Source organism: Nymphaea colorata, chromosome 4, assembly GCF_008831285.2.
Source record: "Nymphaea colorata isolate Beijing-Zhang1983 chromosome 4, ASM883128v2, whole genome shotgun sequence".
Classification (NCBI taxonomy): Eukaryota; Viridiplantae; Streptophyta; class Magnoliopsida; order Nymphaeales; family Nymphaeaceae; genus Nymphaea; species Nymphaea colorata.
In genome coordinates, this window is record NC_045141.1 from 26,909,749 (window position 1) to 26,936,492 (window position 26,744).

Below are 26,744 nucleotides of genomic sequence, written 5' to 3' on the forward strand. Positions count from 1 at the left end.
GCAAGTGATTCTGCGTAACTATTCCACATCAGACCCACTTCTAACTCTGCTGGTCATGGACTAACTGTTTCACTCGTGCTGTGAAGCGACCAATTCTTTGTTGGTGGTCCTCTTCAAGCAGCACTCCTCCATTTTCAAAATATATATGTTAGCATATTCTTAGATACAGTACTGCTAGATACATTACTGAACTGGTGGCCATGATCGATCATGAAAGTTTGAGCTGAATTTGTGCTGAGCCACTTGCATATGTCTGACCAACTCAGGTAGTATACGTCTATATGTTATATTTATTGATACACAATGAGAATCTAAGAAAACTCCTGCTACCAGTTTTCCATCAACAGATGCATTTCTCTTATATTTCAAATTTCAATAAACACATATACAGATGAATGGCCATCGGATTACATACATCAGGTCTAAGGTTAATTTTACAAGTCGGCATCAGTACGAGTGCCGTGGCTTTATCCTTCAAAAGGCCAGACAATGATGAAGTTGTATTCGGGAAAAGCTAATGTTCCCTCCATCGATACAAGATTTTCCTAATTTTGTACATGCTGTGGCCATTCAGTATTCTGTGAAATCCAACGAGTTCATGCAATACATTAATTATTCCAACGAGTTCGTGCAACACAATTTGTTTAGGTTTTGTACCCGCTTAAAATAAATATTATATCGTCCTTTAACAATTAGAATTATGTTACTGCATATTGGGAAAAAAAAAAAAAAACCATGTTCTTGCGTCTCCGATGCAGGCAACGTAGATGATAAATAACGTCTTTATTGGGTCGTCCAAGCATGCCACACTAGCCAATGTCTCTGCTCTCTAGCTTTTTCTAGCTTTTGCCTTGGACAATTCACCAAAAATGCAGTTTTTCTTTTTCTTTTTCTTCTTTTCGTGTTGATCTTTTCGTTTTGATGCTTGGCCTTTGATAAAGGAGTAGATAGCGTGACATTGAAGCCGTTAGGCAGCCCATTTTCTCTGCGAACAAGATCCTCATGGATCTGTGGAACAATTGAAGGCTGGAGATGACCTTGCAACACAAAGAAGACGTAAGCAAAAAAAACGTATCATGGGGCGCATGAGTAAATCATTACATCAACCTTTTGCTTTATGGTGAAGAGGCAATACGTAACATTTTATATATATATATATATATATATATTAGAGTGAGAGAGACTACCATGAATTTGGAAATGTGGCTATTTTAAAATTGAATTAATATAGGAGAAGATGAGGAGAGAGAGAGAGAGAGAGAGAGAGAAAACCATCAAATTTGACAACATGACCATCTTTCCCTTCAGTAGATTTGATTTAATAGGAAAAGGTGAGGAGAGAGATATAATATCAACTCAGGATTTTAGGGTTGTAAGAAATCGATATCAAATTTCCATTATACACACGCTAGATCCTTTATATATTATATACTCGAATATGAGCATATTTGCAGTCAATCGGACTCTGACATCAATCTCAAACCTGTTCCTCCTACTTAACAAGGAATTAATTGCGGTAATAGCGGAGACTTTTTATTAAGCGGAAAAATTACACGATGTCCTCCAATAACGTCACGGACGTCTTTATCATCAGTCCTTTTTGTATAGCGTCACCAAACGTCACTGGTTTCGTGGTAGGCCTACCATCGACTCGATTATACTAGACAGTGCTCACAAGCTACACCATCCATTGGCCCGGAGTCTCCTCCGTCAATCTCCCGGATTTTGTACGGTTCAGATGAAGCCTAACCCCGCCTAGCTTGCCCGGGAAAGAGATGCATGCATGCGACGGCAGCAGATCCCCTCTCCTGAAACGCCTGCGCATGATTTATCAACTTTAATTCCCATGCAAATTATTGATGACGATAAGATTGGGATCACTCCCACTTTCGTATAGTTTCCATATTGCAGTCCATTCGTTACGAGAGTGAAAGGCAAATCATGAAAAATTTTCAAATTCTTTCTTTTGCCGCGCTGCACCGCCCGACGGCCGCGATAATTCTCCTTCAAGGACCAGATAGAGGTCTGCATTTCTGCTCTCTCTCTCTCTCTGTCGAAGGAGAAGTCGAGATGGGATCCGGTGATGGTTGCGGCGGAGGATCTGCGACGACAGCTGCATCAAAGAGGTGCGCAGCATGCAAGGCCATGAGGCGGAGGTGCAGGGAGGACTGCGCCTTCTCCGCATACTTCCCAGCCTCCCACCCTCGCAGATTCCACTGCGTCCACCGGATCTTCGGTGCTGCCAACGTGAGCAGGATGCTCAAGGTTTTCTCTCTCCCTCTCTTTTATTCCTTCGGGTTCAATGTTTGCACAATCTGTCACAATGTCCGGCGACGGGGAGTTTAAAATTCAAAATTATGCAAACTAAACAGTCCGAACTCACATCGTATCAGTATTATGAGCGCACATATTATTATCTCAATTTCTGTTGGCATTGTGAAGGACCGATTTCATGAATGTAGGATACAAGATAGGGGCATGCTAGCATCTTACACGCCATTTCCTCGTCCTAGACTCGAGAAATTGCTTTGATGTTTTCTGAATCAGAACCTCAATCTGATGGTGGTTGGTCGCATTTGGTATAGGATGTATATTGTTCCGTAGTCAAATTTTCATTTTAGTTCCCAAACTGATAAGAAACTATCTTACTAGTACAATAAGGAATACCCGTAACTCTAATTCGATTAATTCACATCAATAGTCCACATTAGACGAATCCTTCATTTGCTCACTCCTAATCATAAATCCGCTGACACAATGGAGAGAGAGAGAGGGAGAGGGAAGGCTCATTAATTGTAGACCTTCAATTTAGCGATTTAGTGCGTAAACCTTCCCAGAAAAATATAAGATTGCTTAATACGTTAGTTTGCGTTTTCTTTCTAAAAAGGTTTTAAAAAATGCATACGTAAATAGTGATTAAACCAATGATAACGCCCACTGTTCTCTCTACGCAGTATCGGCCATATACATATTCGTGGTAGGTAATCAATTTTGACCACTTCGTCATAAAATCATAGCAAAGGGAAACTTCAAGGAACAGATAGGCCTTTAAATGAAGCAATCAGAAACGCCATATAGAAAGAAATTACCATTTCAGTCGTCCCCATTATTGATATACGATTATCGAAGCGCTTTTAGTTGGTCGAACCATTTAATGAAAAATTCTTTTGACAAACTTGGATACTGATCGATACTGGATCCAAATTCGTTGAGGAATTTGTAGCCACATTTGCCTGTTTTCCTGCCAAAGAAAACCTGATTTTGCATTGTTCTGCAGCATCTGCCGATGGAGCAGCGAGGTGAGGCAGTAGATTCTCTAGTCTATGAAGCCAATGCACGTATACTTGACCCAGTCTATGGGTGCGTCCGAGTCATCGCGGAGCTCCAACACCAGCTTCTTGCTGCTCAGGAGCAGCTTGCCATTGTCAGAGCCGAAATTGCATGGTGCAGAAGCCGTGAACTCTTTCAGATTGAAAAACATAGCCACCAGGGTGATGCAGCCACGGAAGACAAAGCAAGGCCTACGGAAATGGAGAATTTGCAGTTTGATTTTCCATTCACAGAGTTAGATTTAGCCCTCGACATGTAAGCCTTCTGTGTGCCGGTTTCTTCATATTCAAATTGAAGAGGAACAGGAACTGTAAACTAAATCTGCTGCTTAAATTTGCGATTTCATTGTAAGCAATAAGATCCCCCTTCTCTCTCAGGAGGAGAATATTCAATAATTCAAATCCCAGAATGCTCGGACTTTTCACGAAGGGAGCCACAATTGATTGAGCTTCATTACCATCGGATGATCTTTATCAATGTCCTAAGGAGGAATGAATAAATGGCCATGGTTTCAAACCTCACGTGATCTCCAGCAAAGCAGTGAACCCGTGCATGTAGGTGAAAGCTATTAAGATTCACTTCAGAGTTTTACTCGTTCGGGAAGGCAAAGAACCACTCCCCTCAGCCTCAGGTCTTCTCCCCAAACGTGATTTCTTAATTTTTCTGATGATAATGATAATAATAACGACGACAATTATAATAATGACAATAACAACAATAATTAAAAAAATCCTGCCCAGTGGCAATGAATATCCAGGAGCTTAAAATGCAGCCAATCCACATTCACACCTTTGCATAAAACCAAAAGCCACCCGCCGTATTATCTGGCTCGGAGTAGCGTTCCGAACTGAGACGGCCTCAATCTCTAGTGGACTAAATTTGGCCAGCCAACATATCACCAGCATGACACAGTCAAAGGCTCCTCATAAAATGTGTATATATTGTCAATGATTGGCAGATCTTACCCAGGGGGATGAGGGGTTGGGTGGGGGCTGTAGCCTTCTTTGGCAGTAGGTCACACCCCGCTCAACCAAAAAGACACACACACATACAAAATCCAGGACCACTGCATATCACAAGTTTAATAATCAAAATCTCGATTAGTTGGTTCAGTCTGTCGTCGACACAGACCAGTGAACTATTCAGTCTAGCTGTTGGTCACCTGACTAATCCCTGACATGTATACATAAATGTCTCCACACTTAAATCTGCATAAATATATGGCTTTATGTATTTTTAGTCAATCGACTTGAACGAACTAGTCCTCTTGAATAACATTTGATAACTTAAATGGGTGCTCAAAACACTAACACTGTTCAAAATGTACACACCAACAAAAAAATCCGAAAAAGATAATGAAATAGAAATAAGCTCTGCGGCATATATTATTTTCTAACCGTATCCTCAAGGGAAGATAAAGACGTTCCGAGATTATATGAATCCTCTGAAGCAATAAAAGGATGTGAAGGAAAGTGGTCCACAAAAACCTATACTGGATTTTATGAGATTTACAACAAGGGGGATGGAACTAATATTACCTCCGCAAACCTGGAAGCCCCAGCTTCGATCAACACCCATAGTACATGTCAATTGAAGTCGTGTCACACTTAGTCGAACTTAACATTAGAGTACAGTAGGGTGTCCCTGGTGAATGGCATATACAGAAGGTAGTAAACCTGTTCAGCCAAAAAATAACATGTCAATTTATTGGCAAGATTAAATCTAGCTCATGAACAAGCTGAGAAAATTCTCATGCTTGTAAGGCTTCAAAATATGTTAATTTCCTGTGACATTTCGTAGCCTAACCACTTGAAAACTGTACTAAAGAGAACATCACAGCCCCTTGGCAAGTAACCAGAGTCTTACGAACCAGGAACTATAGTCCTCAAATGTGTCTCTTGCAAGACAATTGGTGTTACAATAACATTAAACCTCTACCTTCTCAAGGCTCAGTTCAAATTGCGTACTCTCATTTCTCATGCACCATGGATGGTTAAGTTGGTTACTGGGGGAAGAAAGGGGGGGCATGGTTGAAAACAACAAATCTTTTTTAAGACTGTTTTCAAGACAAAGTGTAGCAGAGGGCAAGTTTTCTATAGATTCCACACACACAAAATGCACAAGGGCTGCAATGTAGAAAACTTGTTGCAAGGCCTAAGAATCTCACCCCAATGAGAGTTGATATCAAGAGGATGATTCCTGTTATCCATGCAAGGCTTGTTCTAACCAACTGCACCTCATCTATAGCAGTCGTATTACTGGAACCCGCTTCCTCCAACCATCGTGAAACTCGAGCAGAGTACTTGACGTCCAGCACCTTCCCAGACTCTGAAGCTGATTTTGCACCAGCTATAACAACCCCAACAACATGGCCTGGAAAGATGATGAGAGAACAGTTTTATATTGATTTTCATGTACCATGTTAACTATTAGGGAGTGTATAAACTGAAGGAATGATCCTTGAGTAAATATACTTTCATGCAGATGCTATATCTAACATGTGAATGAAAAGCTTTTATCACATATCATTAAAAAAAAAAATACATCACCTTCATTCTTAAAAAGGTCATCCTGTAGAAGTAATTAGATACACAAAAACAAATATAGTAAAACATTGACTTTACTGCATAGCATGGAATATCTAAGCCGATCCTTTTTTCAAAGGAACAAGGTCCCAAAAATTCTCATGACAATGATACGATGGTATGATGAGAAAATTATTCTATGCAAACAATTAACAAGTTGCCAACCTTGATAATGTGTATGTAATAAATCAAATAATCTTCTTGATGCAGTCAGAACCAGCTCCATGCCCTGATTTGCCATATCTGCACCATATTTCTCTTGCAAAGCCTGGAGATGAATATATTTGACACCATTACTGGGCAAAATCTAAATGACAGGTGGAATGCATAACAGATGGAAAATACCAAAAGGACATATGCATACAAATGGAGTGAGGATTCCCCCTTAGGCCCCATTTGGATGGCAAGCTACAAAACATGGTCACAATAAAACCAAGTTTTTCTCCTAAACCAAGTGGGAGAAAAATAAATGATAGTCATTTCTCTGACCACCTACTGGCTGAAAAAAAGGCTGGTTGAGCTCACCCATGCCAGGTGACCTGTTTCCTGCCGATATACAACCAAAACATAGAAAACAGGAAAAAAAAAACTGGCAGTTTTTTTTTTTTTTAAACAACCATTTCAAGCTGGTAGCAACTCAGAAGATGGCAAAACTGACGTAGTCTAAACAGGAAGTAGCTGTCTGGCAATGCCCAGCCACCATCCAGCCAGAAGTAGTTAAGCATCTCACCACCAATAAAAGAACCTGGTTTCTGCGAACACAGTTTCATGTCTGCCAGACTGACGCAAACGTAAGTTTTCACAAAATAGGCCATAACTCAGTTCGGCACCCAAAAACAGGATTCAAACATCTTTTTTGGCTATTGTCCAAATGAGTTGTAAAGAATTAGATGCCCCTCTAAGGAAAATATAATAGTACAGATATTTAAGGCCAATGTGACTGAAGATATTATTATCGAGCACAACTATGTGATACCTTAAGAAGTTGATACTTTCAAATGACCATTAAATTAGGAACAAAATAATGTAACCACTTTCCAGTTTCCAGTAGCAAGCACAAGCACAAACTCTTAAAGAGCTAGATCAATACATGCATTACACTAAATCAAGACTAATAACCATGTGAAACGGAAGACAATCACCTCAATGCCAGTGAAGCGACCGATTAGTAGTTCTCTCTTCATTGTAGCTGCAGACAGATCCCCATGCATCTCGATTGCCCATTTTATGTTGCGAACAAGAGAAACAAGATCAACAGCAAATTCCCTATCTGTTGCCTGAAGAAATGTGAAAGTTCAACTTATTCAGTCATATAAGTTAGATGAATCCCTGATTGAAACTCTTGCCAACTAAGACTAGAGTCTAGAATTTGGTCTATTCTTTTTTATTTCTTTCAGAATACCTCTTCCCTTTGGAGTTTCTTTTCTTTCTTTTTTTTAAATTTATGAAAACCACGTTTCTCCTCCATCATGCTGTAGATAATGGCCTTTGTCTTTGACTTAATATATGAAAAAATGAAATGTTAAGGGGTTTAATCCTTTTTTTAAAAATTTTTTTCTGTTATTTGATAAGGAAATATGAAGCATTTGGCACAAATTAGCATGTAAAGAATCTATGGATGCAGTCATTTTTCTTTGAGTCAAATGAACATTGCTTTCGACTCACAAGCAGTGGAAAATAAAGATTTTCCTTTTTCTCTGAAGGCAGGAAATTATAATTTTTTTTTTCTGAAATGCCTACTGCATTCCATCACTCCCTGGTTCATGCTGAAAGTAAATTATGTGATTCCTCGTATCTGACAAACTATTGGGTAGTGGTCAGAATAAATAGTAAACTAGCCACCATGTTTCATAGCCAAAATGAACTCTAGGCATTTACATCAAATAGTAAAGGAATCAGCATTATCTACCATTTCAGAGAATTTGCTAGCCAAATCATGCCATGGAGTAAAACATCATTCTTGATTGTATATGTAAATGAGTATATGAGTGTGTGTGTGTGTGTGTGTGTGAGAGAGAGAGAGAGAGAGAAAAAGACCCTTGAAACATGCAAATTGAAGGAGGTGCCATCATTCAAGGGGAAGGTTAAAACCCCCTCCAGGGGTTCATGGGAACCCACATACGATCCTTCCAGCAATGATGCCTACAAAAGTTCATTCAAAGAACATCATATATAAAACTGTAGCATCTGGGGAAACTAATAGGAGAAGTCAACCTCCAGACGAAATACACTCACAACGCCATGCAGTTCTTGATCAATGCAAGCAGCATTACATTCAAAACCTAATGGTTCATCTAAGCGAACAAGGGCCACATCATCTTCATCTGCAAGAAAATTAGAAGGATGTCAAGTACAAAACCATGTGGATTTCAGATTTGAGTCATTTGACTATATTTTGAAATAAACCTGCTATTAACAAGCAAAGACACCTTCAGTTACACCAAAAATAGGCAGTTGCTAGAGATGATAATTAAGCCAGTGAAATAACCAATTAGTGAACTCCATCACCTGAAAGTTCAAGTTCACTTCTACCGGAATCTACAAGAACTTTGCTATTATAGATGGCAACACCATCCTTTTGAATTTTCCCATGGCCAAGCAGCAATGACGAATCTGACATGCAAATTGGTGTGGAGAAAATCCCATAAGCATTGGAAATAAACTTTCTCAAACGAATAACAAGAAAAAAACAGCTTTTTTCCAAAGAAGTTTAGAAAGGTGCACAAACCTTCCAATCCACCCACTTCTAGAACCATAACAGCGTCTGGCTTATTAAAAGGATTAGGCACAAGAATCTTGTCCAGCTGAAAGAAGAAAGCACAGGTCATGCTCAAAAACAATTTCGTTCTAATGAATAGATAAACGATGGACAAGAAAAACCTTAGCATATGATGTAACTGGAAGGGACGCAGGTGGTGCAAACCCAAGCAACACTGATATGGTAGCAGCAACATCGGAAGATGTCATTGAACTTGCCTGTGACATCAATTGCAAAGCATAACATGATGTTAAGAAAGTTAAGAAAACTGACTTGACCATTTCTAAAAGTGGCAAAGAAGTTGTTCTCAGCATCGAGTGGTAACAGACCTTTATCTTTCTCATGTGACAATTAAAACAGCATAATTCAAGCTCCTTTTCTTATCTCGCTTAGCAGTGAACAAATTAGAACAGTAATTGCTATATCTCAAGTTACAGCTAGTGATGTAATTTACAATCCTCCTCCAGGCTTTCACATAATGTAAAGACTAAAACTGATTGGATTCTGCATCCAATATACAGCTACTGTGGTAATCAATACCAGGAAGTTACTTGTTGCTGTGACTATGTCTAACACCACCACAATGTGGAATCTAAGATTTATATTGGCACGAGGAAATCAAATTCCTCATTTCAGATATAAGCCAATAAATGAACTAAACTACGGAGAAACATGTTTTCGCACAATTCAATGCATCAAATAAAAGCAACCATTGCACTGATGTGTTCCAGTTTCCTGTCCAAAAAAAACAAGTACAGGGAAGAAGTAGATAGATAAACAAGATGAGCAGATGTGTGCAAAGACTATAGAATACTGTATTCATACTAAATGGAGTAGAAATTTAACAGGCATTACATTATGGACTAGTTTCAGGGCATGCTATCTGGTTAACACATGGTGCGCAATTCCATGGTTAGTAAAAGGAATAGGCAAACATTGCTGGACCAACAAAGTTCCATGTTGACAAAACTCCACCCAAATTGGCAATAGAACATAAATTTATTATGTTAAACCTGGTAAATCTAAGAAGATAAGGTGGCACAGCTACGGTTAATCCTGGAGTCTTTCACTTTAATTTTCATAAAGGAAGCCATCAACTGTGAGCCACGGAAAAGCATATTGGTGATGGAGGATCACAAGCGGCTGCCCACATACGAGAAGGGAGGAGCATGATTCCTCACTGAGCCTCACACATGTAATATCATGAAAGAAAGAAAACAGATCCATCATGGAAAACCAAACGTGCAATAGGTTAAACCAGGAAAAAAAAGTGTGTAAATAACATACTGAATAATATCCGAAAAAAAGAAAAAAGGAATATGCATTATATGCCAATGGAAATGACAAACAAACACAACACAAACTTGTACTTGTATTACAACAATAAACATAGTACAAAATTACGACAAAAAAATGCACTTTTAAATTAACTATTGAAACTTCAATAGTCGTTTGACAGTGGCTAGAGGTGCGACCAAATTCTTCAATTCAATCGGACTGAAATCGAAGTGTCATAATCAGAACACGGCATGTCCTCATGGAACTAAACTGCCGTATAATGAATGAAGCATCTAAAATTTAGGATCCCTCAGGGTTGTGCTCTTACACTACGGATGAAAGTCACTGCCTTACATGGAATGACAATGGCGACTGCCACACACTTGCTTGTTAAAGAGGCCTTCCATTAGGAGTGCAGCATGGGGAATTTGAAATAAAATTAAACTGGAAAAGTTTTGTACTAATAAAAATGTATACCATCAAGCATGCAAGAACCAGCCCTCCTGTCTAAAGGTTACTGCCAAACTCTCAAATAAACCATAAATTGTTCGTAGTGAATCAACTCTATCTCCGTGCCAAAGTTTGAATTGTTAATCCAATATAAACTAGCGTTCCTGACTCAAGGATATTGATGCCTCAGCTAAAACTTTCAAATAAATCATAAAAACTCTCTTTAAAGTTGAAACAGGGCAGACATATAATTTTCCGAGTACGAATAGCACATAAAGAGATCCAGTACTAAGTAAAAATCGAGTAACCGTGCACAGTCCAAACGGAGAGTGAACATGGAGTATCATCGTAATGCAGCCGAAACTATAGGCCCCTATCAGTGCAACGAAGACAAAAACGAATAGAAGAATGATGGCAATAACAATCAACGAATTTCCGTACTTTTGCTGGTCTAGTGTAACGACTCCGCGAATAGAAGCTACTTGCACGTTGCCTTATAGATCAATAAATGGAGACGCCAATTGCGTCTTACCGAACAAAAATGTGCAAAACGGATAATGGACTAGGATTTCGAGTGCACGGTTCTCAATCAGTTCCTGATTAGGTCCTGATGGACCAAATATAAACGAGGAAAAGGCTACAAAAAAGAAACAGCACAACAATAAAACGTGGGGGAAAAGGCAAGGATTACCGAATCATCGTCCTTCGTCGGCCGACCGGAACGGAGATAGCGATGTTCCGGACTGTCGAGAAACAAGACTCCGCCAGTTTGACGCTCGCCCTAACCAAAAAACCGTAACAAAGGATTGAAGCCAAAACAGCGAAGGATCCACGGTTTGTCCGGCAATAAATAATCAAATAAGAAAACGCAAGGGGAACGATGGGGAAAAGCAAACGACGAAAGGGCATGGGTAGACAAACCTGGATCTGCAGAAGGAGAGAGCAGAGCGAGAGGATGACAAAGACGCGAGATTTCATCGATCGATCCATCTTCAATTCGAGGAGAACACTCCTCGAAGCCTCGATTAGTTGGATGGAAAGACTGCGATGGATGGGGAAATCGGCGAACGAAGGATTCAATAAGCACGGGAAGAAACCATGTGAATTGTGATGTGATATACCAGGGGCCGCCACCAGAGCAAATTCATGAAACAGTGACCGCTTATTCTTGATACTTTAGAATTGTGCCTGTTAAATGTAATTGCGTCATAATTAGTGACTGTACGTTGACGACATTTATAAAAAATCACCTGCAATTTTTCTGTTGTAGCAAACAGTGCTCTTAAGTTTCGGATATGTCTAATGCACTCCTGACTTTTCTCGAGTATTTTCCTTGTCCATCGTTGGTTGGCGGATTCACGGCTTCCCTCTTTCGAACATATTTTACCGGCGAGCTATTGATCATTTTTGTTACACTGGTTAACCCCTTATTACATTGGTTATGTTTTAGATCGATAATTATTTTAACCATTGATCTCTTCAATATAGATAACTGAGGTAAAAATAACAAATAGTTGGTAATTGATGTTAGGTAATTAAAATATTGCATTTCTTTTTGCTTTATTATTTTTCTTTCAATTATCCATTAAGGTCTCATACCTACCAATTTCCCTAACTTTTATCACGTTAAAAGCGTGCAATTGTGCTAATTTAGCAATACGTAAATGGTCGTCTAAAATGGAAAACCTGTTTTGAGTTTTTTTCTGGTTGCTTCAACCTTGTTAAACTGAAACGTTTCCTCAAAAGTAATTTCTTATTTGGCACTAACAAGTACTAGTGTGTGTATATGTGTATGTTTATGTACTTGTGTAGTTTTTAATGTTTTGTGTGATGAAATTCTCTTCTTGCACACCTAAAACTTATATTATCAAAAATAGTCAACTAACTTAAAATATCATTGTATGAGCTCTCCAGTACCAGTGCAAGTAAAGGTGGAGCCAGTCTTTTTGCTTACCTTCTCTTATAATGTTATGTATTTACACGTTAATAAATCAGTTTATTGCAAATATTATTCTGATTGTAGCTATTTACACACTATTTGTTTTCGAGTTATCTGCACACCTACTTATCCCTTTAAGTTTATGGCATTTTGAACGACTGACATGCAGCATGGCCAGTGAGAATAATCGCCCGTGACAACTTATTTGTTGTTTAAATAAAGCTATTTTTAGCTGTTTTTATTACAATGAAATAAATATCCTTATTACTGGTTTTAGCTTAGTTTGATCGACTCGTTGGCTGGTACTAATATGGGATTCTTCCATGTTATATTAATCGGTATTTAAAAGTGAAGGTATATCCTAAATTCAAAGACTTCGATTTAAAAAAAGTTAGCACCAACAACTGATGTCACAAGATGCATAGCATAATTGGTCAAATTAGCGAGCTAATAAATCACACGTCATGATCGGTTTGATTCATATGAGTGTTATTTTCCTATGTCTTACAATAGCATGACATCAAACACATTTCATACATGACCTTATACCTCGGAGGCCAAGGGCGGGCAAAAAAATGGGCTGGGTCTTGACTCTGGCTTCCTTCTCTTTCTGCCCTCACATTTTTGAAAAAAAAAAACTTATATTTTGTAAATGTAAGTATATGTAAAAAGTCTGGAAAATATTTTTTAACTCTTATACAAATTTTATAAGTACTATTTAGCCCCTCATAAAAAAGTGACGAAAAAAGAAGAGTGGGAAGGAAGGTGGGTGATTGGCTTCTTGTGCATTATCTTACAAAATAGATGTAAAAAAAAAAAACCGAAATGTCATACAGAATATTGAGAATTGATGTCTAATGCAAAATAAACGGTCATCACTATTTTATTGCAAAATTCACATTGCAATGAAAACGGTGATTATCATACTCCAAACAGCGTCATTACAATTAACTTTAGATGAGACGAACACGCTATTTGGAATTGAATCCATGGTAGCTAAATATCGTAGGCGCAATGATCTAGATCTAGGCACCACCACAAGGTTTTCCAAATGCTTTCAAGCATCGGTTGATCATTTGGCAGTCGCTGAACAATTATTTTTTTAGACTGATCAACTTTGCAGCTTGCTATTCAATAGTATCTTCTCTAAAATACCTTCCAGGCAAAAGTAAGAAGGATAGTTTTGGATAATTTTTACTTTTTTATTAATAATTTATTAAGTAACATGCACATGTAATTTCTACATTTGCTGCAAAATGTAAAAAATAGACATGCTACTACTTACACGAGAAGCACGTAAAAAAAAAAAAAAAAGCCACTAGGTTTGGCGATATATTCATTACAGGTAAGATTAAAAATCGGCTTAATGAGACCTATTTGAAACGTGAAAATAGAATTCAACAAAAAGAAAGCTGTTTTAACCAAAAATGCGTGTCGAAAATCAAACGACATGTTGCGAGCTCGATAACTTAGTATTTCACGCTAGTCAACAAATTGTGAACATGCGTAACTTTCGTTTTCTATTTATCGTTACGAGAATTTCGCGATTTTAACGACACAAATTCCTTCACGAAACACGGTGGCGCTTTTGTTATATACCGAAGAAGCGGAGAGCATGTCATAATCACATTGTTCAAAACCCGCCCCCGCACTTTCCCGCGTTCCGAAATACGGTTGCCGCCTTATCCTCCTCGCCTCAGTTTTGAGAGACCTAGCGAACCCTTAAAACTCAGAGCCAGAGCTTATCGTTATTGCTAATATTCCGTCGTCTTAGGTCGCACCCTTCGGATGGAGGAAGCCCAGTTCTGAGAGTAGTGGAGGTTGGTCCATTAGATGCATCAGGTGGCTCCGAGGAAGATTGCGATCAAATTCCAAGACAGGGCACTCAATATCGTCGTAGCACTCGTCGTTTCAGTCGGACGAGGACTCGTGGTTCCAAGAATAGCGGGGTTGACTCCGGTAGAAGCGCCAGATGGCTCTGAGGAAAGTTGCGGTCAATTTCGAAGATAAAGCTCTCGATCCGGAGATACGAGAGATAAGTTCGAGATCGAGACCGAAGCCTAAGCCGAAGATGAAGGGAGGAGCAGTTGTCCAGGAAGGATCCATCTAAAGGTTTCGCTAATCAAGCTATTGAACCGGAGATTTAAAGCCAAACTGCGAAGTAGAAGGCACGGATCACTGAATCGAGAGAATCAGATTGTCAATCGGGACAAGCAAGCCCTAAATCGAGATCAAAATCTTCATAAGAAAGAAGGTTTCACAGGAGATATCGGTTATGAAATTCGTGAAGCAACTGGAGTCGAAATTGAGAGCTTAAAGAAGGGAGCAGTTGACGCAGGTGTCTTTTGTTATGATATTTTGGAAGTCATTCCCATAACAATTAACAAGTACAGAGCAGGCCTCAAATGAGATCCTTACATCGATCATATGTTGTCATTCCTTCTATCATTTTGCTGAAAGAAAGACTGGTTTCTTCTACGCAGTTTGATTGATTATTGCTAGATCTAGTGAAAGTCCCATAAAAGGATATATGTGTATCATTGAGGACGCCGTTACTTCTCTCGTTTGTCTGAAGGTGAGACTGGTTTCTTCTACTCAGTTTGATTGATTTCTTGCTTGATCCGATGAAAAGTCTCATAAACAGCCCCAAACATTTTTAAAACTAATATGACAGTAAATTGCAGTGTGGACACACCATTTCACTTCCATATAAAAAATTTTGGCAAGTTCTGTATATCGAGGATGGCGATCCACTGCTTTAAAGTAAGTGTAGTTCTGATCTCCTTGAGTTGCTCACTAGACTAGAATGCTATTTGCTTTACAGTATGCCTGCTTGCAGGTTGCTTGAGATGGGTTTACTTACTTGCTACTACTCTTTGATATTGACATGTCCTGAGTCAGAGTTTGCTGTTATGTTGCACCTTGTGAGCGACAGTTGCAGCAAGAAATTTCACTTAGGCTAGACAAGCAGGTAATTTTCAATGTTTTTCCAGTGAAAAAGTGTTTGCCGTAATGGCATGGAAAACAATTTGTTTGTGCATGATTTCCTTCTTTTGCCATAACCTTTCCATAGATCACTCTATTTGTTGTTGCAAACTAGTTGTTTGTACTTGCTCCGTTGGCTTTTCTGTCGATGCAACATCATAGATTACTCAATGTGGCTTTCTAGTCCAGAGTGAAGGTTAGATTTTAGATTCCTTCTGATTCTATTAGTGAAGTGATGCAAAGTGGACCTATGCTCACCACATGACTGTTCGCAGGTTTGTGATGCAGGTCCTGCATCCAAATTCCAATTGAAGTAATGGTATTGGTATGACAACAATAGACTTAGCTATGAATCCAAAATCTAGAAAGATGGAACATCTCTGTGTCTGCATAGATCTTCGAGGTGATAAAGAGTTGCTGGCTTGATTTCATGTTGTACCTCTTTATCTAATCATCTATTTTTTTCTGGCATGTTTGGACTTTTCTTTGGGTCCTATTTTATTTGCGTCAATGCAATTGGACCCACAACTCATTTTTTATTATTTAGGTGTCTTATGGTTTCAAGAGGACATGTCAGATGGTTTGGTTCGACTTTTTCTTAGTTTTTTTCTTTTCCTCTTCAATTCGATTGGTCTTACGGCGTAGGAGCAACAAAACTTATCGCTGCATCAAATTGATATCAAACCAATGTTTTCCTTTTTGATGGCACATGAACTGAAGGAAAATCATATCAGTGAAAATAAAATGCAGGCCAATGATGTCCAAACTACAGGCAGATGTGGCACACATGGGCAGGGACTTTGCAACTATCATTGATGAATTGGGGTAATCGAAAATAAAAGCAATGGGCAAGAATTACAAAAGCATTTTAGAGGAGAAAAACTTATACATCATCCGCCATTTTCAAGAGTGGATGCTGCCAACAATAAGGCAGGCAGCTCCTCATCCTCTGGATTCAATTCAAATGATTAGGAAGAGGGTCCATGGCAAAAAAAACCCGTATTCTATCAGGACAGGCAAACTTGGAGGGTGCAAGTTTGCATGACATAAGGCAGGTGGCGAGATGATATCTACCAGATTCAACCCATCAATGAGAAACTCTGATAGTAGCACAGGAATCAATCCATGGGAACCTGCAAATGGGTACCCAGCAAACAAGAAGGCTACATGAGGAGAAACCTAATTCAGCAGATGGTTTTCAATGATACTGATTTGAGCAACAACATGGTGTTGTTTGAACATGCATCACCTTTTAAAAAATTCTCGAGTTGGGCCCTAGGCGATCTGCTTCACTGCCTCATACAACCAATTCAAAAGGAGGAAGTTTGGAAAAATTATCAAAGGCCTGGGCAAAGAGAATGCGGCTGGGCTGATGGTTCTCCAGTGCTGTGGCTAATTTCTTTCACAAAGGGAAACTAGTGCAGAGCACTAATCACACCCTAATTGTGCTCATTCTTAAAGTAATACAGAAGGTGGATGACCTCGAACCCATAGCCTTTTATAAAACTTTTTGAAAAATGATTATGAAAATAATTGTAGAAAGAATGAGAGGGTTGCTTCAAAGATAACGCCTTGTCAAGGGGCTTTCCTTAAAGGATACAATATACAAGATGACATTCTTGTATTGTTGGCTTCCTTGTTGAGGATCGCGATATTTTCGAAAATATCATGCTATTAACGAAAAGATGAAGAAAACAAAAAGAGGGTAATTGCGATATTTTGGAAAATGTTAAAAATCAACTTACTGCAATTTTAATGCAATATTTTTCACAAATTTTTTCATTTATTTTTCATTTCATTTTTTGTTTTTATTTTTTTTCAACTTTTCTTTTTATTGCTTTCTTTTTTATTGTTTTAGGTATTTTACCTGACCTCCTAAATGCAACACAATACTCATTAGTTTTTCATTTCTTGTATTTTTACCTAACATTTTGTTTTTTAATCTTTTAAAATACTACAACATTTTCCCGAGATTTTCTTGAAAAAAAAAACAACTTTCCCAAAAAATACCCGAGAAAAACCACGCCCATAAAAACCTGAGAACAATATTTGTGGCTATGGAGGATTTGCTGTGCCTAAGCTTATTGACAAGGATGTAACAGTTGTTTGCCCGTTGTTTGCAGATGATGTACTGATTTTGAGCAAACAAACCCCCAAGTCTATCAAGGCCATTTCCGAGGTTAAGAATGTGCTTGAGCGTGAGTCAGGACTTGTAGTCAATTGTTTATGACCCAAAATTATTCCTTTCAACAACGTTTGTAAGTTGTAACATATTAGATAACAATGTAACAGCTTGGGAAGAAACCAAGAAAGCCTGCCAATGAAGTATGTGGGTCTTCTAGTAGTTATAGGTAGAAGAGTAGGCCATTATCGTATGTTGGGTATCTCAGCCTATTAAGGTATGTTCTGTATACCAATAAAAGCTAACTTACCTAATGCTGGTTTGTAAAGCATATGCAAGGGGCCAAGATTTCCTATGAGAAATATATGAGAAGGCACTCCTAATGCCTAGTTGTAGTTTAAAGGAAACACTACGTGACTTGTTCAAGCTCAAGTTGAGGCCCAATTGGCTGCAGATAGTATGGCAGCTAATCTTCTACATAGTTTGCTGGAAACTTTGGTCCCTCGAATAACGTACTACATGAGGGCATTAGCTGTAAGCGAAGCCTGGTCAGGTGGAGGCTTTGGTAGCTGTAAAGATGTGATCCTACTCCTGGCTACACGATCAAGAACCCAGAGGAAGTAGCAGTGGAGACCTGGCTGGGCGCAAGGGTAATTTGTGAGGCCATAAGGGAAAAAATGTCTGATCCATACCTCCTTGAGTCATGTGCGGTGGCGATGAAAAAGGATTGCCCTTGTTGGGGGCTGGCCTTCATTTTATGGATCCCCTCAACAAGGTGAACAGTCCATTGAAGCAATAGGCTTCAAGGAGATGAACTCCTAAAAATCTAACGCATTGCAGAGGAAGGCAGAGGATTTGTGAAAGAGGAGAGTGCCAGCCTGAAGATCATATACAACAACACGAAGTGGAAGCCGATGATTAAAAAAGCTCTGCAAGCAGGAGGGGTATGGAGATGGAGATGCTTGTAAGGTCATGTCTTTGGTAATGCTAAGGTCATGTCTTTGGTAATGCAAGTTACTCTACAAGACATGCCTCTATCGTTGCATGTTGGTCAGTTTCTGGTGATGGAAGAAGAGATAATAGTTTGGATGAATGGAACACAAGGTATGCTGAGGGAGTTTCTAATGGTGGAAGATGCCACTGGGTTGGCGGACTGTGGGTATAAGGTTACTGCTTCTGTGTTTCAGTTTCTTTTGTGGAGCATAAGGTTTCTTGTATAGCTGCTTTTTTGTTGGTCTTGTTGGTTGAATTCCATTAGTTTCTTTGAAGATAGTACAAGCACTAAGCGACCTACAGAACATGAAGATTAGCAGGTTGACAGCATTTACGAACTTTTGAAGGGCAAAAATCTCATTCTTGTTTTACAAGGCAATTACAAGTATGCCAAAAAAGGAACAATGGTAGCAGATGTGCTCCAAGCTTACAAAGAGGTTTGGAGAACCAAAAAATCAGTTCCAGTTAAGGTAATTAATGATCTTATAACTGTATAAATGAGGAGTTTAAAGACCAAATATTAGACAAAATTTGAGAGATCACTATTATCAGTTAAGTTCACAACTGAAACATTTTCCTTGCAGAAGCAATGGGAGAGCAGGAAGAAAGCAAATTTTAGGAGTAGCAAAGAATAAAACATGGATGTTTCCAGTTAATGAAGAAGTTCAAGCTTTGCACCATGGTAGAGCATGAAGCAACATAAATCTTAAATTGCAGAAGCGTTCTATGCACAAGGCAGTGATTTTGTACCTTAATTTTAGTAATACCTATTTACAGGAAGATAGCAGTAAATCTTGAGCTGAGATTGTGCTGGATGTGGTCATACCTTGCCATTAGTTTGACCCCTATGTGGTTTCCATCTAAGAACGTTTAACCGGTTACAGGACCTCTTAAATTGAGAGCAGATGGTTGAGATTGGAGTACACGTGCAACCAACAAGGTGACAAACCATAGATTCAGGCTCTTCCTCCTTCAAGTACTTCGTTTTTGACGAGATGCAAGTTTATGTGCTTGTACAGGAAAAAGGAGCATTAAGAGGGCAAGTAGGTTCAATTTATCATTTGGAAAACCTGATATTCCAGTATCCATTTTAATGCAGCCTGAGGCCTCTGAATTGGACAACTTTTCATATCTGTGTCTAGGTCCGGTGAACTTTTTTCTCTGTTTTTGGGAAAAATATTGTTTCCATATTCCAAGTTCCAAAGTTTTGTGGTCTGAGGAACTTGACATAAATTTCTGGTGGTGTAGGCTTGCAGTTGAATAGAAAAGGGTGAATTTGGTTTTCTTCAAAAGCTCTACTGCCTTTGAGGACTAATGCATTTGCAATGTGGAATTTGAATTATAATATCGTTCGTGTTGGAAAACACAGACACAATAAAGTTATTTGCTTCTAGTAGCGTGAAGGAGAATTGATAAAGAAGCTTTTCCTTAGAGAGAGAGGGAAAAAAATGCTCACAATGTACTGTTATTGCACCACTGCAACACATTCAAGAAGGAAAAAGTTTACCTTCCAAAGCTACTATTGGGAGAGGGGCCAGCAGAAACTGCGCTTGTTTAGTTTTTTTAATGCAGGACATTTGGTCGGTGTTCGTTTGGCTTGTCATTCATAGCTTGTGGGAAAAATGAATGGGAAAATAATGGCAGGTAATCACAGCGTGGACAAATTCCTGTGCTTTTTAACTTTTTTCTTTTCTCTGTTTGTCCCCAACTGGTAGGTGTGCTGATTGGATTTGGATATGCCGAGATAAGAATATACGGTATTTACTTTTCAGCAATTTGTATTTTGTTCTCTCCATGGACATGGCCCTGAATTTTGGTTTGTGATATTTCGTGCAACTGAAAAGCTTCTAAAGGCAAGTTATGATGTCGAACCAAAGAACTCTTGATATTTGGTGTTAACACAATAAAATCTGTTGGGAAAGAAAGCAAGCAAACTTATTTCGCTACCCATTTTGCCTTTTTTTGTTTTTAGCTTGGAAAAGAGATGGATATTTTTTGAGCTGCATCCACTGCCATTGGTATTCTTTAGTCTTATTGGATCTGAGATTGAGTGGATAGGTAAAATGGCTGCTTTTCTGCGTTTTGGTTGTGTTAGCCATTGCGTGATTGATTTAGGTGCCACAACTCATATAAGTTGTAATTGAAACAGCTGATTTTAGAGGAGCGGGCCTACTGCTGGTAAGTCATCCTACTTTGGATCATCGGCAAATATGAGCTTTTATATTTTGATGCTATTGATAACGTTGCTATAAGAATTTTGAAGGGCAATATAGTGTTGAAAATATTTTCTCGTGATATTATCAGTAGGTCACTTATTCCAAAATATTTTGTTTACTTTCTTTCGGTACTTTGCCAAGATCTTTTTGGTTTTAAAAAAAGTTTAAAAGTATAATCAACATATTCACTTGGATTTTCACGGAGAATGATCTGTGGGTATCTTTTGGACGAGTCAGCCACTATACTAAGGATGTTTTACTGAACTCAGCAATTGTTAGTTGGTCTGATTCAGGAGAGTGCTAAGTTGGAATTCAGAGAGTTGCTTAATTATGTACCGACTGTAAGAAAGGTCAAAGTGATGTTTCATATTTATGCACCCACAAGATACAGTTCATCAAATAGATTGAAAAGGGTCTCTTTGAGTGGGATATATCCCATATCCCATCACAACCATGAATATGAGTGCTCACTATCTTTTTCTTGGTATCAAGAATTTCTGTGTTGAAAATTATGATGGTGCCAGATCCACACTGTTCCCCACTAAGGAAGTTGCAGCATCTTATGGATCCTACAATAGTGGAATGCTGTCGTGAGCACATCATGGAAAATGACAACATTCTGGGAATAAAGTCCCTTCCTAGCTATTTTCTATTGCACCATCTCAGCCAGGCTGACGGAAAACCTTCGGAAATCTCAGGGGCCCCGCTTGCTTACACAATCCATGTCGCTTTTAACTTGTGGTAAGGGACATTCTCCATGAGGTTTTCAACCGTGGTGGTTGTTGTCAGGTGGCCAGCTAGGCTTAGTCCTAGCTGGGAAGGCTTCCCCTTGTGGGTCCACTATGATGATAATATTTGAAGAATGGGAAGATCTTATTATATATATATATATATATATATATATATATATATAAAGAGAGAGAGAGAGAGAGTGAACCGTGACTCTAGGTTTTACCTGACATCAGAAGACATCAAAACAGAACTTTCCATTTTTTTAGTCTAATGGTTCTGATTTCATGTCTTTTTCTTAAATTTATTATTATTATTATTTACCATGCACGATTGATTTCTGAAGGCAACGAAAAAGGAAGGGGGAGGAGGATTCCTCCCCCTGCCGTCCGACGGTGGCTCCTGGCCCCTTCGCCGATGCATGCAGCCGTCGGGCGGTGGGGGGAGGAATCCCTCTTTCCTTGTTTAGTAGAAGAGAAGGGGGATTCGTTCTCCTCGCCGGCCGATGGCTGCGCCCAAGCTGTCGGCCGGCGCCGCCCGACTGTCCCGGACAGCTGGCTAACCGTCAGGGGGTGCAGAACGAATCCCTCATTCTCCTTCCCTCGAACATGTTTGGCAGCAGAAGGGAAGGGGGGTTCATTCCCCTCGCCGGCAGACGGTCGTGCCCAAGCTGTCGGCCGGCACTGCCTGTTCCGGACAGACGGCCGATGCCAGCCGACGGCTTCGGCACCGCCGTCAAGCGGCAGGCGGAGGAATTCCCCCTCCTCATTTCCTGCCACATGTTTGGCAGCAGAAGAGAAGGAGGATTCGTTCCCCCTGCTGGCCGACGGTGGCATCCAGCAGTACGCTGGCGTCGCCAGGCTGTCCGGGACAGTCTGGCAGTACCGGCCGACGTTTTGGGCACCATCTTTGGCCGGCGGGAGCAACCTCCTCCCTCCTTGTCATTTTGATAGATCGGTGGGATTCCTCCTCCCCCTCTACCGTCCATTGTTGTGCCGTAGAATTTAAAAATAAAATAAAATATTTAAAAAAAATAAAAAGGCTTGATGGGCGATCCACATTTAGTGTCTATAGATGTATAAAATTTTTAAAATCACTCATATATATATATATATATATATATATATATATAGTGAGGATTCTGATTCGTGCTTGATCTGAATCTTTTTAACAAAACGATGTTGCATGAGTACTGAATCCAAATTTGTTGATGTGATCATCACGTTCACTAAAAGCAATGATTTGGATTTATCTGTTCACAAAATTATGTTATTTATTCGGTTTTCTTTCTTGATACGAAGATAAGGATAGAACATAATTATTTGAAATAAACAACATTTGAAAAATTGCCTTTCAGTGACTAGCTATTACAAGGTGAGGGAAGACAGACAAAGCACGTGTACACGCGTGGTTATCTGAAGCACGCGTGGTTATCTGAAGCAGTGATTTGAGGAGGAATGCCCGTTGGACACTGCAATCGAATTTTACTTCGCTTTCTCTTTGTTTATGTTTTTTTCACGCTTTTTTCTTTTCCCTTTCGTTCTCATTTAATTTCATATTCTCTGATCTTCTATATTTTCCTTTCATGCTTTTGGCTTGCATCTCTGTAGTCCCTAGCCATGAATCTTTGGCCACATGGGAGCACTGATGGGCACGTGCTCACCCGCTAACTGTTTTTAATAGGATGGGTTGGGTCAGGGTGTGTCATGTGTGTAATGGCTGTCCTGACTCGACCCCCGCTGTTTCTCTCTCTATGTGCGCCTGTGTGTTTTTATTTTGCATTTCAATAGAGTTCGTGCATGATCAAGTGTTTAAAAACGATTCATTCTAAAATCCTATTAACATCTGTAAAAGAAATGGTAAATTAATACGTCATTGATCTTTGTAGGATTCGTATTTGGCTGGTAGTCCTTTAGTCGTACAACTCATGCTTCTTTTTATGCATGCTTATATAACATTGATGGCCATTTTGTATTATGGGTCATTACATTGCTTTAAAATAATTACATTTAAAATGTATTAGTAGTTCAATTTTTTAATCATTATTGATTTTTATTCACAACACACTTGCTGACTTGCATAATTCCTAGTTTATATTTCTGACTCCATAAATCCTAGATTACACTTAGAAGACATTTATTTGAAGCAATTATTTGTTAGTTATAGTTAAAAATATTGTTAACATGGATATGCTGCTAATTGTTGTTTGTTAGAACTCTTCATGTAAAATGTCATTTCCTCTGATTAGTAGGCTTAAGCATATATTATCAGTTTGTAACTGAGTTTTCAGGACAAAGTATTTCTTATGTAGATTCATTATTAGGAAACATATTTTCCTGTTTCTAAAAGTATAATGGTTAATAAAAACACCGCTTTACCTATTCTAAGTTATGCAATGATTCCACTGGGCTGCAGGTCGCAACCCTCCTTACTGGCAAGTAGCAAACTTGTTCAAGTAGGTCTTCCTAATCTGTGTTGGTTCTGCCTCTTATTCAAGCTCTTTGCAAATAGGTTGAGGAAAGACGGCACTGTTTTGTGGCTTTGCCCCACAGATGAATTATTAGAGCACTTTCGGTGGTGATAACCAATTATAGATGGCAAAATGGAACGTGGGAATAGTTAGCACTAGAAAAATTGATGAACAACTTGTGATGATGTCAGTTTCAAGGAAAATCTTAAGCTACAATTAGTAAAGCGTGTCTATCTAGGCCAGTTGGGTACTTAATTTTGCTAAAGTTGGAACATGGGCAATCTCAGTGGCAGAGTTGCATGTGGGCTTGTGTGGGCAGTTGCCTGCAGAATCCCACAAAATCTATGTATTTACATATTGGTAATCCCACAAAATCTATGTATTTACGTATTGCTTAGCCCCTACCCATTTACTTATTTGTATATTAATGCCCCTAATCGATCGTTTTTATACATGGTGCCCTTCAATTATTTTACTGTAAATTACATCTTAGCCAGAACTTTTTTGGCTCTGCCACTGGTCAATACACTAATTAACTGCTGAAAGCTTCGGATACCAGAGAAACAAAACTTTCTAATAAACTTGCGAATGCACAAAGCAATAAATATAGGTCTTGTATCGGTCAGTGCACGTATACTTAACTCAAGAACATACTCGATACTGGTTTTCAAGCCCCTGTTTTTGTTTTTCCTTTCACTGCGAAGCTCTGTGATGACCTAGTATTTATAAGCATTCAGCTTTGTCAGTGATGCGGATTCCATTTATGCTCTACTCCGGTGTAAACAGAAAAAGAAAAAATTATCGTTGAAAATTGTTGATGACCATGCGAAGAAGTGGTTGTCCAGCAGCCAGTGCGCATGTGTTAAATGATCAGAATCAACCCTCTTTCTTACCTTTATTCTTCTTCAGTGGTAAGCTGATTGGTAGTTCATGGTGATTCCCCATCAGTTAAGCAAAATATGAAGTGCAGAAGCAGATGAATTGAAAAAATATTATGACACCCTAGACCATGGAACCCAGGGAAGCAGAGTGAATTGGGAAAGGAGTTGGAGGAAAAGAAGTGAAATATAGAAAACCCGGCCTCTTGGTGACTATAATCTACGTACGATAGAATAACTTGGCTAACATATGTATTATGAAAAAAATGAAATGATGTGTTATTCTTTCATATTAGGTGTAGAGAAAATATAATTTATGCTAGAATGGGGAAAAATATGAAACCAACGAAAAGGAGATCTGCAAGGCCTTAATATCGCGGTGATTGGAAATGATCACTGCCGGAGGCGACATCGGACAATGAATTGCCATGCGAATGCGATTGTGTTGAGACATCAGAAGTGTGGTGGCGATGAATGTTACACGGTGAACACCCACTGACCTTTCTTATACATTGTTAAGACAAAAATGAAAAAACGCCCTTTTCGAAAGATGGTTTTGATATTGCATACTTGTTTCGACGAATAATGAAAATTGGATTGGGATCCTTGGGAAAGTGCCGTACCAGCTTATTTGGATGGTTGATGGGTTGATAACCAGTAATTTAAATGATTGATGACAAAAAGATACGAAAGCCTTTTTCTCGCGAGCTTGACAGTGGCAATTGATAATGTATTAAGGCTCATTGAGAACATATCCTGTTGATGCTTTCTCATCATTAACCTAATGCTCTGCTCTGCTGGCAAGTTGGAGGACACAAGGTTGGTTTGAAGTGGAACATTTTGGAATATTCGTGGCAGCTTAGTAGAGGGAACTTGGGTGTAGATAGTGTTGTGCATCCATTGTTTGCAGCAATATAGAGTAGTGGTGCCTACAAGAATTAAATTGACAATTGAAGTTTCAAAAACCTGCTAGTTGGACCAACTACACTATGTCCCTCGGGGTAAGGGAAGTGTTTACAAGTGATCTATCATTGAATATTAACTTACTCTAGTATTTTTAGTGAGCGTTTCCATGACACCTTAAAAAGTCATTTTCTACAAATCAGATTTTGTTAAGACATGGTTTTAACCAGTTTTTGTAATTTCGTTTGTGTTTTTGGGTGACACTGCTAAAATGGCGTTTCTTTGTGAAACTTCGAAAGCATTTTTTTTTTTTATCAAAATTGAGTTTTTCACCTGTACTTTCCCTAAAGGAAACTCAACCAGCCAATAGGCGAACCTATTGAGCTTAAGTGCGAGTCCAGCCATGATATGTGCGTGTGCGTGCCTGTAAGCTTGCTTAATGGGCCCGTCCCCGCAAAGGCGTCCCTGGACGTTCAGCGTGATCTCCTAGCATTCGCTGTCCACTTTACATGGCCCTGGTTCAAAGCATCTTTGAGAAAGGATTGGCCTACTGCCGGCTAAGCCAATTACAGTCCTTGAGGAGGTGGGTCATTGGGAAAAAAGCTTGAAAAAGCTGTGTTTGATTAGAGATAATGTCGCCTGATCTTCAATGCATGAGAATTTTCGCTACTAAAACTATTGACAACACTTAGGCCTGCCTTTAGAGGGTTAGTGGTGTGTCGATATAATTGTTGCGTGTTGCTTTTGGGCAAGGGGTGATGTCAAGAAAGGATATGGCGATCGGAATTTGCCATACTTTTTTGATCTGCTGAAGTTGATGACGTTGTGTTGCACCCACCAAAGCAGACTTAGGCGTTGCTCGGCCAGGAAGTTCAATGAGCCTGGGACCAGGCCATCATTGCCTGGTTTGAAATGGTTATGTGGCCTTTTTGCCCATCCTTTAGAATGGGAAAAAGGGAAGGACTCCCTGTTAGTGCGGCTGCAGTGAAAGTAATCATCCGTATGGCTGTTGCTCGACTTGTCCCCTAGACTCCAATTAGTGACGCTTGTAGCACGGAACTGTACCTTTTAGTCCTCCAGAAAATCCCAGTCTTTGCAGAAGACAAGC

The 26,744-nt window shown here is 39.2% G+C and overlaps 2 protein-coding genes and 1 long non-coding RNA gene across 3 annotated transcripts; 2 read left to right on the top strand and 1 right to left on the bottom strand.

The window, feature by feature from the left end:
- Positions 1-1,771: 1,771 nt before the first annotated feature.
- Positions 1,772-4,533, top strand: LOC116253301 (LOB domain-containing protein 24-like). Its single transcript, XM_031628063.2, has 2 exons — positions 1,772-2,265; positions 3,278-4,533. The coding sequence occupies exons 1-2, from the start codon at positions 1,942-1,944 to the stop codon at positions 3,587-3,589; spliced, it is 636 nt and encodes a 211-aa protein (XP_031483923.2). The 5' UTR covers positions 1,772-1,941; the 3' UTR covers positions 3,590-4,533.
- Positions 4,534-4,686: 153 nt separating this feature from the next.
- LOC116253569 (uncharacterized) lies at positions 4,687-11,553 on the bottom strand. Its single transcript, XM_031628441.2, has 11 exons — positions 11,323-11,553; positions 11,093-11,182; positions 8,796-8,891; positions 8,644-8,719; positions 8,424-8,528; positions 8,151-8,239; positions 7,953-8,057; positions 7,058-7,192; positions 6,081-6,183; positions 5,498-5,703; positions 4,687-5,006 (listed from the first exon to the last, which is right to left on the bottom strand). Exons 1-11 carry the CDS (start codon positions 11,389-11,391, stop codon positions 4,938-4,940), a joined length of 1,143 nt encoding a protein of 380 aa, XP_031484301.1. The 5' UTR covers positions 11,392-11,553; the 3' UTR covers positions 4,687-4,937.
- A 2,539-nt stretch (positions 11,554-14,092) lies between these two features.
- On the top strand, positions 14,093-15,889 carry LOC126410001 (uncharacterized). Its single transcript, XR_007573187.1, has 2 exons — positions 14,093-14,915; positions 15,025-15,889. It is a non-coding gene; the product is annotated as an uncharacterized LOC126410001 (long non-coding RNA).
- Positions 15,890-26,744: the final 10,855 nt, after the last annotated feature.

Excerpts from the sequence above, each read along its gene's own strand:
- LOC116253301 (XM_031628063.2), top strand. The coding sequence starts at position 1,942 with ATGAAAAATTTTCAAATTCTTTCTTTTGCCGCGCTGCACCGCCCGACG. Across the intron at positions 2,266-3,277 it reads ACGTGAGCAGGATGCTCAAG|CATCTGCCGATGGAGCAGCG; the intron begins GTTTTCTCTCTC and ends ATTGTTCTGCAG.
- LOC116253569 (XM_031628441.2), bottom strand. The coding sequence starts at position 11,391 with ATGGATCGATCGATGAAATCTCGCGTCTTTGTCATCCTCTCGCTCTGC. Across the intron at positions 8,240-8,423 it reads AAGTGAACTTGAACTTTCAG|ATGAAGATGATGTGGCCCTT; the intron begins GTGATGGAGTTC and ends ATTTTCTTGCAG. Across the intron at positions 8,058-8,150 it reads ATCAAGAACTGCATGGCGTT|GCATCATTGCTGGAAGGATC; the intron begins GTGAGTGTATTT and ends GAACTTTTGTAG.